The 12799-nt window shown below is 39.3% G+C and overlaps 1 protein-coding gene across 4 annotated transcripts in view; it reads right to left on the bottom strand.

Moving 5' to 3' along the window:
* LOC107758242 (galactosylgalactosylxylosylprotein 3-beta-glucuronosyltransferase 1) overlaps window positions 1-12799 on the bottom strand; it is an 89207-nt gene that overhangs the window by 6732 nt on the left and 69676 nt on the right. For all 4 annotated transcript variants that reach the window (XM_016575934.1, XM_016575931.1, XM_016575932.1 and 1 more), the window contains one exon: window positions 5763-6059. In XM_016575934.1, coding sequence (XP_016431420.1) covers window positions 5763-6059 — 297 coding nt within the window. The remainder of the gene's footprint in view (window positions 1-5762; window positions 6060-12799) is intronic.

Genomic DNA, 12799 nt, shown 5'->3' on the forward strand with positions numbered 1-12799 from the left:
AAGCAAAATAATCGCCAATGGGGTAAGCAAAAATAATCTTATTTCAAACAGAAAACAAGATTATTTTGCTTACCCCATTGGCAGATTATTTTGCTTGTTTCAGGCAAAAACTCTCTTAATTTTGACGTTTTTTTCTGAAAACAAGACAATGATTTTTACTTGTCTAGAAAATCCTTCTTGATTTAAGAATTTTTAGATATTTTGGCTGGAAACAAGACAAAAAATCTAAGTAAGAAAAGCATTTTTTGCCGTGTTTAAACACAATAAACACCAAGATTACAGACCTCTCATTAGCAGCTGAACATAAATGTACCTGTGTTATTCAGAGAGACCTCGCAGCTTGAGCTATAATGCAGGTTTTCTTACTCTTTCGTTGTATATGATGAAACATGGTGAAATATCTATGTATAAAATTTATGTCAGGTTTATGTTGTGGTTTAGTCTCTCTAGAGTGATTGCTAATTTGAGTTAATGTTAATAAAATTTTTATTGCTGCAACTAGATTCTGCTCAAACTCATCCTTGGTGCAACCACTGTGAACTGAATCTTAAAATCGGCATGAAACAGAAGTTGTGATGGTCTTTTCTTCTCAATTGGGATACATGTGACCCCGCCTGTGAAAACCCAGCTAAAGTTCCATAATCTATAAGATAAAGTAGTCATAGCCATAAAAATGATAAACATATGTAATTTGTATTAATTGCTGTAAATGATAGATTATATCAAGGGATTCGATATACAGTACTCAAATTTTCTTGTATAACATGATAAATAATGAAATTAATTATATTATTGACACTACGTTTTATTAATTTCTGCAAAAAGAATACATATCTTCCTAAAAACTGATTTCAATCATCTCTAGATTTACTTTCGACGCAGAAACACCTGCTGGTTCTCATCATTCGGTTCAGAAACTTTTCTACCATTAGAAAGTGCAAACACACCTTAAAGTCTATGGCAATCAGGTCAGTGCCAGGAAAGGCAAGAAAACGGCAACTTTAGCTGGGTTTGGATTTCTGTGTGGATTTTTTCGTGGCATCACCGAAATTTCAAGAACAGCTTATTTGTCAAGATAACTAGCTTATTTTGAGTACATTTTATGCCTGTGATGTGTCGAAATAATTCAGTCTGGATGTTGATCATGATGTTGATGCTTCCGGTTGATGAATTCCTATCTGTCATGAAGTGCAATGCTGTGAACAATAGGGGTGCAACGGTTCAACTTATGGTTCGGTTTGTATCACGGTTTTAGAGTCACGGTATGGGCTATGTTTAGGGGAAAAACTATATTTTGTCAAATAAAAATAAAGAAAATAAGAACAAATAATCTAACTACAAGCAACAGCACAAATAAATAAACAGTGAAAAAAGATACAAATAAAATAAACAGTGCTTTTCAGTTTTTTTAGGTAGGTCTAACATAGTCTTTAGGTACAGAAATTGAACCAGTGCACTGATACTGTACGTTCTGCCGACTATGTCTGCTAGGATACTCACCAAGATGGGTATTTTGACATAATTTTTGTGTGAATTTGTCCATTTAAACACAATACTTCACAGAGAGCTTAATATTTACGCGTGTTCTGAGACGCGGGTTCACGCGCTTCGGATGAGCGACCACAGATCTTCTCACTGCGCGCGCGAGTTCACGTATGCATTGTCAGATTTAAGTTGAACCGTGGTCTTAGAACATGCCGAACCGTGTGTGGAGAACGGTATGGTTCGATTTTTTACTGAGAACCGTTGCACCCCTAGTGAACAAGTCTGTATCGATGCAAAAAAAAAAAAAAAAGAATAGGCTAGATGTTTAAAAAATATTTAAATAGGCATATGATACATATTACTGCAATGTTTTATTGTAGGCTAAATAACTCTTATTATATATAAATAAAAAAGTGTTGTATGCCCTTCGAAAGCAAAGCACTTGCGTTTGATGTTTCTTTTTTTTAATGAAAAGAACATGCATGAATGAGAAAATAAAGTCAGAATGTGCTTGATGTTAAAAGTGTTATTAATTGTAATAAGCCATGAAAGAGATCTCAATGAGTTATTCGCACTGACTGACACACCCAAAGCGCACTGAAAGACGCTTCTCTCAGACAGCATGCGATCCCGAAAGCTAGGCTAGATAGCTAGATAGAAGGCTAGATACTCAAAGCATTTCAAAAGATCTGTCTTGGCCTGTATTCATGCAAACAATCAGTTATGTCTTAAGTGAACGTTTGGGGAGTAGTTCGGGAAAAAACATCTGATGTGTAACAATATATTAGATCCGTGCATTATAAATCCGCTGCCGTATGTGTCATTAATATTAATCAAACAATAAAAGAAAAGAGGGAATCACTCACTGCTCTTGACTGAACAATTTTTGTAGCTTTAACAATAATCAATTTATTTGTAATAAATATTTGTACATTTTATTATTCAATTTATGTTTTTCTCACTTGAATTTTTTTGTCGCCCCGAATTTATCCTACTCCAAATGTTGCACAATAGCCCAGAAAGACATGAAGGAGATTATCTACTGACATTTTATGTATTCATTTATATATTAATGACATCTTCTACTGATATTTCATTCTACTAATAAAGTTATACAAATCATTTCAGTGGATTGACTTGTTGGTAATTGACCCTTCGCTGGGAGTTTTATTGACAGGCGATCTGACCAATCATAAGGCAGAATCTGCCATTTTGTCTGACAAACAAACCAGACAGAAGAGTAGATTAATGTCGGTGGACTTGAACTTGATAAATTGTGTGTACTGACGTATTTCCGCGGTTGAAACAAGATACCTGCTGATGTTCATTCATGTTTATTTCATGCTCTAACTAGCAAAGAGGAAGGAGATGATTGGTTCACGTTAGAGACCTGCACTTCCGCGGGAGTACTGCGGGACCCGCGGGACCCAACGCAGCAGGGTGCGGCGCGGGACAACTCTTGATGGGCGAGTGCGGGTGCGGGCGGGAAGACTCGTGTGTGTGCGGGATGCGGGAGAATAAAATTATTTCGCGGGACTCCTGCAAAATAGAAATTATCTAAACATAAAGTGTCTAAAACATATTATTTATCTGTTGCACAAAAGCAAAAAGAACAACTAATATTAACATTAAAATGATTGACATGTGCAAGCATAGTTTTTATTTATAACACGTGTTTAAAGGGTTGCGCAATGCCCATGCTTGCTTTTCTGTAAAAAATAACAGTGGTTTGTGAATGTTGATGCTTAGCCTAAATAACAAATATTTTATCGGGAGTGTTTATGCTGGGATGTTGTGGTACTTAGGAGATGTTACAGAACCATTTTATGTAAATTTCTTCGATGTACTGAAAAAAATATAGATCACTTTTATGCGGGCTGGAGAGGGACCAAATAAGATATATTTCTGCGGGAGCGGGCGGGCGTGGGACAGAATCTTGCGGGAGCAGGACTGAAAAATCCGTCCCGCGCAGGTCTCTAGTTCACGTGCCTCTTGAACTGAGGCGCTACAGCAATCAGTCACGGCACATGGAAGAGCCAAAAAACAGTATTTATTGAATTTGAATTTCTTAAAAAAAAGATAAAATGTGAAAGCTAAGACTTTGTTTCATACCAAAAGTAACCTGCTCTGTCTTGTCTGTCGGCACGCTGTCACTGTCCTCTTTGCTCAGCAATGTATTTTTCACTGCATGAGAATATGATGTGTGTCGTGAGAGCGCCATGGCTTCTCGGACGTAGCAACAGTAACTAAGGGAGGCAGGTCTAAGGGTGAAGGGTCAAACTGCTACAATCAAGCTCTTGTGGTTCCCCCCATTCGTTTCAAAGTTGTTATGCTTTTTGGACATGCACATCATAATAAACAGACCTGTTCTACAAAACTTTAAGAATTTTCCCATAAATGTGTCATATATCACTGAAAATCGGAGAATCTCAGCTTTGGCATGTAGTCAGAGTAATTATGGTTCAAATGTGTTGCAGTATTAAAAATAAGCTTAATATTAAAGATCCTTTACAGTCTGGTTTCAGAGCCAAACACAGTACTGAATCTGCACTTTTAAGGGTAGTAAATGACCTCTTACTATCTATCTGCAGATTCTGGCAACTGTACTATTCTGCTATTATTGGACTTAAGTACGGCTTTTGATACAGTGGATCATCGTATCCTGTTAAAGAGATTAGACCTTGAAGTTGGCATTCGTGATGTTGCATTAGATTGGTTGGCATCATATCTCACAAATAGGAGTTTTTCAGTGGAAATTGGAGAATGTTCATCAAGCTCAGTTCCCGTCACTTCTTGGGTGCCCCAGGGCTCAATTCTGGGTCCAATCTTATTTTCGTTATATTTACTCCCTCTCCGCTTAATTTTCGAGTCCCATAAAATTTCATATCATATTTATGCCGATGATACTCAGCTCTATTTTCCTTTAAAATCAGGTACTGATTCAGTGTCCTCTCTGCTAGCTTGTTTAGAGGACATTAAGGTTTGGATGGACAATAATTTCCTTCAACTAAATCAGAAAAAGACTGAAGTTATGTTGTTTGGCCCTTCACACCTTTTAAATAATCTAAGTTCTACCCTGGGCCCCCTTCAAGAAAACATTCGCGATAAAGTTAAAAATCTGGGAGTTACCCTTGACCCTGAGTTAAAATTTGACAAACAAATCAATTCTGTAGTTAGAGCCAGTTTTCTGCAGCTTAGGGGACTTCGCAAGCTTAAAAATATTCTGAGCTTTAGTGATTTGGAGACCGTTATTCATGCATTCATCTCAACCAGGTTGGACTATTGTAACGCTCTATACGCTGGAATAAATCAGTCCTCGCTCTCGCGCTTGCAACTAGTACAGAACGCCGCGGCTCGTTTTTTAACAGGGACAAAAAAGAGAGAACATATCACACCTGTGTTAGCGTCACTTCATTGGTTACCTGTTCAATTCAGAGTTGATTTTAAGGTTTTAGTATTTGTATTTAAATCACTTCATGGTCTTGCCCCTACTTATATTTCAGATCTTCTCCATTCCTACTCTCCTGAGAGAACACTTAGATCTTCCACCCAGATGTTATTAAATGTTCCAAAATCTCGACTTAAATCCAAAGGTGACAGGGCTTTCTCAGTTCTTGGTCCAAAGCTCTGGAATTCCCTACCATTGTCTATTAGACTATACCCTACTCTATCCACATTTAAATCTTCTCTTAAAACATTTTTTTTTTCTCAGGCACATGCTTAATTTGGTAATATTTTAGCTTTAATTTTGTTTTATTTTGCATGGTAATGTTTTGTTTTGTTTTAACTGGGATGTTTTTGTCTCGTATGTTGTGCAGCACTTTGGTCAGCATTTATGTTGTTTTAAAGGGCTATATAAATAAACTTGACCTTGACCTTGACCTAAAGCTTAAATTAATATGTCAATATTAAAGATATCAAGGTTATATTTTGATATCATGGTGACAAAAACATGATTATAAGGCCACCAGGAATATGTGATTTTTTTTCTCTGCATATGTGTGGTTTCAGTTGTTCCTACATGTTTCCATAAAATTGGAATACATTTAAGAATGAAAATTATTCATAAATCATGAATTGTTTGTGAAAAACGTTTGTACACAAATCTCTTGCACATGAGCTCATACAATGTGCATACAAATGCTTAGCAAATGAGATCAATTGTGTGAAAAAAAAAAAAAATCACCAAAAATGTATGTTTGTGTTTCTCCTGAAAAACTGCACATGGGTTGGAAGGATGAGTCATTAACGGCATAGTCAGAACAATGTTTCCTCACCTTAGTGCAGTTGGCCGCTTTGGGTTCCAGGTCATTGAGAGTGACCAGCTCTCTGAGAAGGCTGCTCTCCTGGTAGCCTCCCTTCACCCCTCGTAACTTGAAGTAGGCCTGAGGCTTAAACAGAATGAGTCGCAGGTTGATGGCAAACCCTGCCATGTCGATGGCAAAGGGCCGGTGAGGGTCGAATACTGTTTTCCACCCATACACTTTTCCTGCTGCATTGACCTTTGGAGACTCGTATCGTAAACCTCCAACAAACGCTACAGGCCACACTGATACTTTACGAGTTGATCGCATCTGCAGAAAAGAAAGAGAGTATTTTTTTTCAAGCCCTAGATAAAATAGTAATTCCGCTAGGTGACACTAGTAGCACAGAAAATTCATACCTCACCTTTAAAAAAAAAACCTTCCGACCCCATACTTTTAAGAGGTAGTTTTAAATGCGTTACCTGTCCTGGTAAAAAGTTTTTTAAAGGGGTCATATGATGCGATTTCAATTTTAGGTTAACCCTGCTGTACAAACATGCCACAAAACCTTCATCATGTCCATATCAATTCACCTGCTGTTTATAGTGTGCTTTCTTTAAGTGACAACACAGGCCTGATTAGACACCTTAGGATCATGTTTTGGACAGTGTGGTGACTCAGACATACAAACAAATCTTAACGGCAGGATTCATCCTGAGCAGGTCACGGGAGGTGAATAGAAATCAGAAGCAAGACAGTGAAAGACAGAGAACAAGTGAGAAAGAGAAAGAGAGACAGATTCTCCTTTAATCTTCCTGCTTCAAACACTCCCTACACTCCTCCAAATGCTTTGTGTGCCGCCCAGCGCAAGTGGTCCACATCATAAAAGGAAACTGCCTAATGAATAGTGAAGGCTAGAGCGGGCGAGTGAAGCAGTTGTCTTTATACCCATAATGCATCACTGTATCCAAGGGAAGGTTTTTATAACAAAAAACACAAAAAGACTGTAGATGGAAAGGAACACTGTGCCTCTTTCTCATTTACGAAAACCACTCGCTCACTATGTGTTTGTAAAAATAAATAAATAAATTGATTAAGACTGAACTGTTACTGGCTGTCCACACTGATCCAAATGTAGCTCAAGTAATTGACTGTGAACCTTTGCCACCATATCAGGAATTAAGGGAACAGTCCTGGCCAAAATGTCACCCTCAATCTGATTACTTCCGCAGCGACTAATATTATATTGTGCCACTGCCATTTTTCATTAAAGAAAGAGAGGGGCATTTTCTGTACCTGTTGGTGGAAACAAAAACAACTGGAATGGGAAAGTGTTGAAAAGGATGCATGCTCGTTGCAGATTCAGGATGACATTAATCTTTTTTATACTAGCTGTCATTGGGGAGGGCTGCTGAAGCTATGCTGCCCTAGTTTAGCATAATTAACGGCTGTTTTATGCTTTTTGCCTCTCATTTAAAGTGCTTCATGCTGAATTCTGAACTGAAGAAAAGGAGAGAACCTATAGATGGTGGTGTGAAGTGGACTTAACTTGAGAAGCAGTTAATTTTAGATTTTTTTTTTCTATCTGACATTTAAGCAGTTTCCAGGTTATGGAACAAAATTTACATGTTACTTTCAACAAGAAACCTACATTTTAATATTATGTTTATATTAGCACAGGTGTATTCAAGTGTTGGGGTTGCAAGAGGGTGCTACATGATCTGTGGAGCACTTGAGAGAAAAGAAAAACGATTTTTTAAGAATGTATTGTGTTTATGGCTGTCAGTAGCATTAAATTAAAATAATTTAAATACAAAGTATTTTTATTATATATTAATATTTTATATTGTAAAAAGCACAATACCAGTAAATATGAATTTATTGATTGCAAATGTTTCTCTTTAGGTTTATACATCTAACATTTACTACTACTTATTTTTTTTTACTAAAAAGACAGGTGTCACAGGTACTGTGCTCTCAGGAGACAAGCGCACGACGCAGGAGTAATCCAGCACACAATCTTTAATTCCAACTTCAAATCAAGAGAATAACCAGGAGACAGATAAATCAGAAACATCTAAGAGCAAACTAAACATGACGAAGTCTACGGGAGAACTGAGGACTTCTAAGCAAAACCCAAACAAAGGGAACTAGAGATGATTAATACAACACAGGTGTGAATGACGATTAACTAAATGAGAACAGGAACTGAACCAAATAAGGGCAGACAGGAACGAAACAGAAACCAACACTTCAGGGAGCCATGGCGGGGCAGGCAGTTCAGGAAGCTATGGCGGAGAAGATAGTTCGGGAGGTCATGGCGGAGCTGACAGTTCGGGAAGCCATGGCGGATCAGGGAGTTCGGGGAGCCATGGCGGAGCTGGCAGCTCAGGGGCCCATGGCGGATCAGGGGACACAGGAGGCCATGGCAGATCAGGGGACACAGGAGGCCATGGCGGAACAGGGGACTCAGTGGCAGCTCAGGGGGCCATGGCGGATCAGGGGACTCAGGAGGCCATGGCGGATCCTCCGTGGCCTTAGCCGGCTCAGCCACGGGTGTATGCCCCCCCCCCAAAAAAAAAATTATAGAAAACTAGAAATCCTGGGGGGCACTTGAGGGCGCTCTGGAGGGAGCTTTCAAGGAGTGGGCATTTGAGGGCGCTCTGGAGGGCGCTTTCAAGGAGCGGGCACTTGAGGGCGCTCTGGAGGAGCTGACACTGGAGCGAGCTCTGGGGCTGGAGCAGACACTGGAGCGAGCTCTGGGGCTGGAGCCGACACTGGAGCGGACTCCGGGGAAAGGATGAGGGTGGAGAACTGTCTTTTTCTCCTCGTCCTCCTTCCTTGGTTAGGTGTGAATGGAACGGCCGAAGGGCTTGAGAGTGAGGCGGCCAATGGTTCTGGGCTTGAGAGTGAGGTGGCCGCGAGTTCTGGGCTGAGGATCGGAATGGTTCGGGGAGCTGGAAACGGAAGATGGATGGCAGAATTCAGTGCTGACCAGACAGATGTCATAACAGTGTCCGCAACCTTAGCCCCCAGGTCAGCACTGTTAGAAACCCACTTCCGGGCTCGGGGAAACATAGGAGGATAGGTATGGTCGGAACCAATGGCCAGGTATGTGGAGAATCTCAACATGGGGTGAGCTGGCGAGGCCCAGTGGTTCTCAGAAGGGGCTGGACGAGAACGACTATTAACTTCTCCAACCTCCTCTACTTCGAAGTTAGAGCCATTTAAATATAGGATGAAATGTATTAACTCAAACAAAGAGAAGTCACAAACGGGAGAACGACAACGAATAGTGTTCTCATCCAGTCCCAACTGAAAACAGGCACATAAAGAGGCATCGGGCCAGCTCACATGATGAGAAAGCTTGATGAATTCCTCCACATACCTTTCCAGAGGGCGACCACCCTGTCGCAGGCAGCACAACTGGTCCTCAGCCCAATCCATCTTGTTTAAAGGTCTGTTCATCTGTCACAGGTACTGTGCTCTCAGGAGACAAGCGCACGACGCAGGAGTAATCCAGCACACAATCTTTAATTCCAACTTCAAATCAAGAGAATAACCAGGAGACAGATAAATCAGAAACATCTAAGAGCAAACTAAACATGACGATGAACGGACGAAGACTAATGCCGAGTTTACACTGCACGATTTTCAAACTCGTCGGATCGCCGTTGTTTTCACACTGCGTGACTATCTGGGGTAGCATTCAGTTGCTGCTGTGTTCACATTGCACGATGGATCGGCGACAGGGTGTTTCACACTGCATGACTTCACAATAGGAAGAATCGCCGACAGCTCTGTCTGGTCCACAAACTACGTTTCACAAAACACACGCGAGAAGTGATAAGGAAATAACGCGAGAACCCGTGTGAGTCAGACCGGAGTTCTCGAGCAAGACTAATTATTAAAAAATATATATATTTAGCCCGCAAATTGTCTGTGAGCTGATTTCCAGCTACAAGGAGAAAAAGAAAAACAGATCATGCAGGAGGGAGATGCAGGGAACAGGGATTGTGTGTTCTGCAAAGAGAGTTGGAGGTAAATAATTTTGCAGTAACTGTTATGCTGATGTTGTGGCTGGTCAAGCAAATGTTTGTGCTTGTTTCTGTATGATATAATTGTTCATATATCTATTAAAATACTGATATTCTGGTCTATAACTCCTCCCCGAACTTCCCTCTGCCCTGTATCTTGGTCTCTCATTGGCTGTAGGTAGAACTGAGGACTTCTAAGCAAAACCCAAACAAAGGGAACTAATGAGATGATTAATACAACACAGGTGGAAACTAATGAATGATGATTAACTAAATGAGAACAGGAACTGAACCAAATAAGGGCAGACAGGAACTAAACAGAAACCAACACGTGACAGATAGGCATCAATACAGTAATAACATAGAAGCCAATTATTTATGTATATGTCAAAATAACATGGTGTTTATAATATTTCACTTTTTTGTCACGCACTAGAAATGAGTCTTTATAAAATGATAATCATATTTTAGCAAAGAGTCCAATGCATGGGCAATTCATTCAAATTAATGTCATTTATATTAGGGTTTGCATCATGTGGCCAAGAGTGACTGATGTCCAGTGGTCAGTTGGTTTGTCTGTAAAAAATCAGTCTTTCCACCAGTTTGACCAACTCAATCTGATTTGTGAACCGTTTTCAAGCATCAGAGGTGGGCAGTATTGCATTAGCAGAGTAAACAGCCAATCACAGCGATGTAGAGACACTGTCTTCAATAATGTGACATTTTCCTGGGTCTTGTGCGGTTACCCCTTACTATGCTTTTTATTACTGCATTGTATGTTGTTTTATTTTTGTACAGTCAATTATTTTCTCATCCACATTTTTGGGAGGAGGCCCGACCAAGACGTACATACAGATGACTCATTATTCAGAATAGGACATGTTGAAATGATTCTGTCAAGCCAAAGTAGTCACAGAGGAGAGGGGAAAGTGGCCTGCCTGTGTCCCTTGAGCTCAGAGCACTTACAGCGAAGTCAATAGTGGAAAAGAAAGCCAGGAGAACTGGGGTAAAAATACATAGCATCTGTAAATAAACCCTGTCATTCAGAGTGCCTGCCTAAGCATTTTTAATAAGAGCTTAATAATTAATTCACCCTGGCAGGGATGGTTGTTTTAAACAAGGCCAAATGCATAATTCAGGAACTGTTACTTCAACTGTATCTACATTTAAAGAAGTAAAAGGTATTATGGTATCTTCTGTGTGATGTTTTCTCATTGTGGGTCACTGATTTTAGCCAACACACTGCTATGGCTCTTCTAAGTTAGATGGGAAAATGAAAGCCCAGAGTTGGGTTGAAACTAGTTTATCTTGGGAAGATTGCTATATATATATATATATATATATATATAAGGGGTGCAATGGTTCAACTTACTCACGGTTCGGTTTGTATCCCGGTTTTAGAGTCATGATTTCGGTACGGTTTGGTATGTGCTATGTTTAGGAAAAAAACTATATTGTCAAATAAAAATAAAGAAAATAAGAACAAATAATCTAACTACAAGCAACAGCACAAATAAATAAACAGTGAAAAAAGATACAAATATAATAAACAGTGCTTTTCAGTTTTTTTAGGTAGGTCTAACATAGTTTTTAGGTACAGAAATTGAATAAATCAAATGTAAAATAACATTGCATATTTGACTGTATAAATGAAAGATGAATCCTTATTAAAGTTACAAAAGTTATTCAATCAAGAGCAGTGAGAGATTTCCATGTTGTTGCTGTTTGATTAACATTAAGAAAGTGCTGTCACTTTAAGAGAACGCACTGATCCAGTGCACTGATACTGTACCTTCAGCCGACTATGTCTGCTAGGATACTCACCAAGACGGGCATTTTGACATAATTTTTGTGTGAATTTGTCCATTTAAACACAATACTTCACAGAGAGCTTAATATTTGCGCGCGTTCTGAGCTAGCTTCTGTTGCTAGTGTTTCTGAAGTAGGTGCCTGATATTTTTTTTTTTTACCACCCACCATCAATGATTTTTCTTTTCAGAGCAGGGTCTCAAAATGTAGGGATTTGAAAGGTGTTTCTTGTGATGAAAGTCCTGACAGGTATTTATGTACCTGTAGCATTATAAGTAATAGTTACCCAAATGTGAAAATTCTGTTATCATTTACAAACTTGAATGAATTCTTCATGTTGTTCCAAACCTGTATGACTTTCTAAACCTTTCCAAACCTGTTGTTCCAAACCTGCATGATTTTCTTTCTTCTGTGAAACATAAAATATTTTGAAGAATGTTTCAGCTTTTTTTTGTCCATAAGAGGAAAGTCAGTGTATTGATCAATGTTTTGATTTAATTAAATATCAATCTGTTAATCAAACTGAGCATTTTACTTCAGAAGACTTGGAATACCAGTCGAGTCGTATAGATTATTTTCATGCTATATTTAATTTTAAAGGGGTTTAAAGGGGTTTAAATTATGCTCTTTTACAAAGTCTTGATTTTGTTTTGGGGGTGTACTAGAACAGGCTCTCATACTAGGTTGTTCGAAAAACACATTATTTTTCACATATTTTACATTATTACAACACCTCTCTCCCCAGTCTGGCATGAATGGCTCGAATAGTTCCTGTATCAAATGAAGGCCCGCCTTCTGAAATCCGAAATGTGCTGTGATTGGTTAGCTGGGCCAGTGTGTGCTATGACTGGTTAGCTGGGCCAGTGTGTGTTGTGATTGGCAGCACTCTGCGCCTGGTCGGGAAATGTCATGCCCCTTACCATAGCCGCCTGCTGCGAGCTTCAGTGTAAAATATTGCGTCAATATCAAATCAATTTGAGCGCGATTTAAACCCGGAGGATTGTAACCACTCTAAGTTCGTCTGCCTGGGGAAAGCTAGCGTGTCTCCGACGTAGTGATAACACTCATTGCCTTCTCTAGTGCAGCTCAACCAGGTCTCATCCCATTCGTCGATATTTGTGATATATATCGAAAATATGCGTTGTAGTCCAAACGAGTCGTTCGTTGTAGTTTTTGAAAAGTGATTTCTGTTAAATAAAATATCTCCTTTTGAAGTGAACTTTG

The sequence above is a fragment of the Sinocyclocheilus rhinocerous genome, unplaced genomic scaffold, assembly GCF_001515625.1.
Source record: "Sinocyclocheilus rhinocerous isolate Xijiao unplaced genomic scaffold, SAMN03320098_v1.1 scaffold23, whole genome shotgun sequence".
NCBI classification, from domain to species: Eukaryota; Metazoa; Chordata; class Actinopteri; order Cypriniformes; family Cyprinidae; genus Sinocyclocheilus; species Sinocyclocheilus rhinocerous.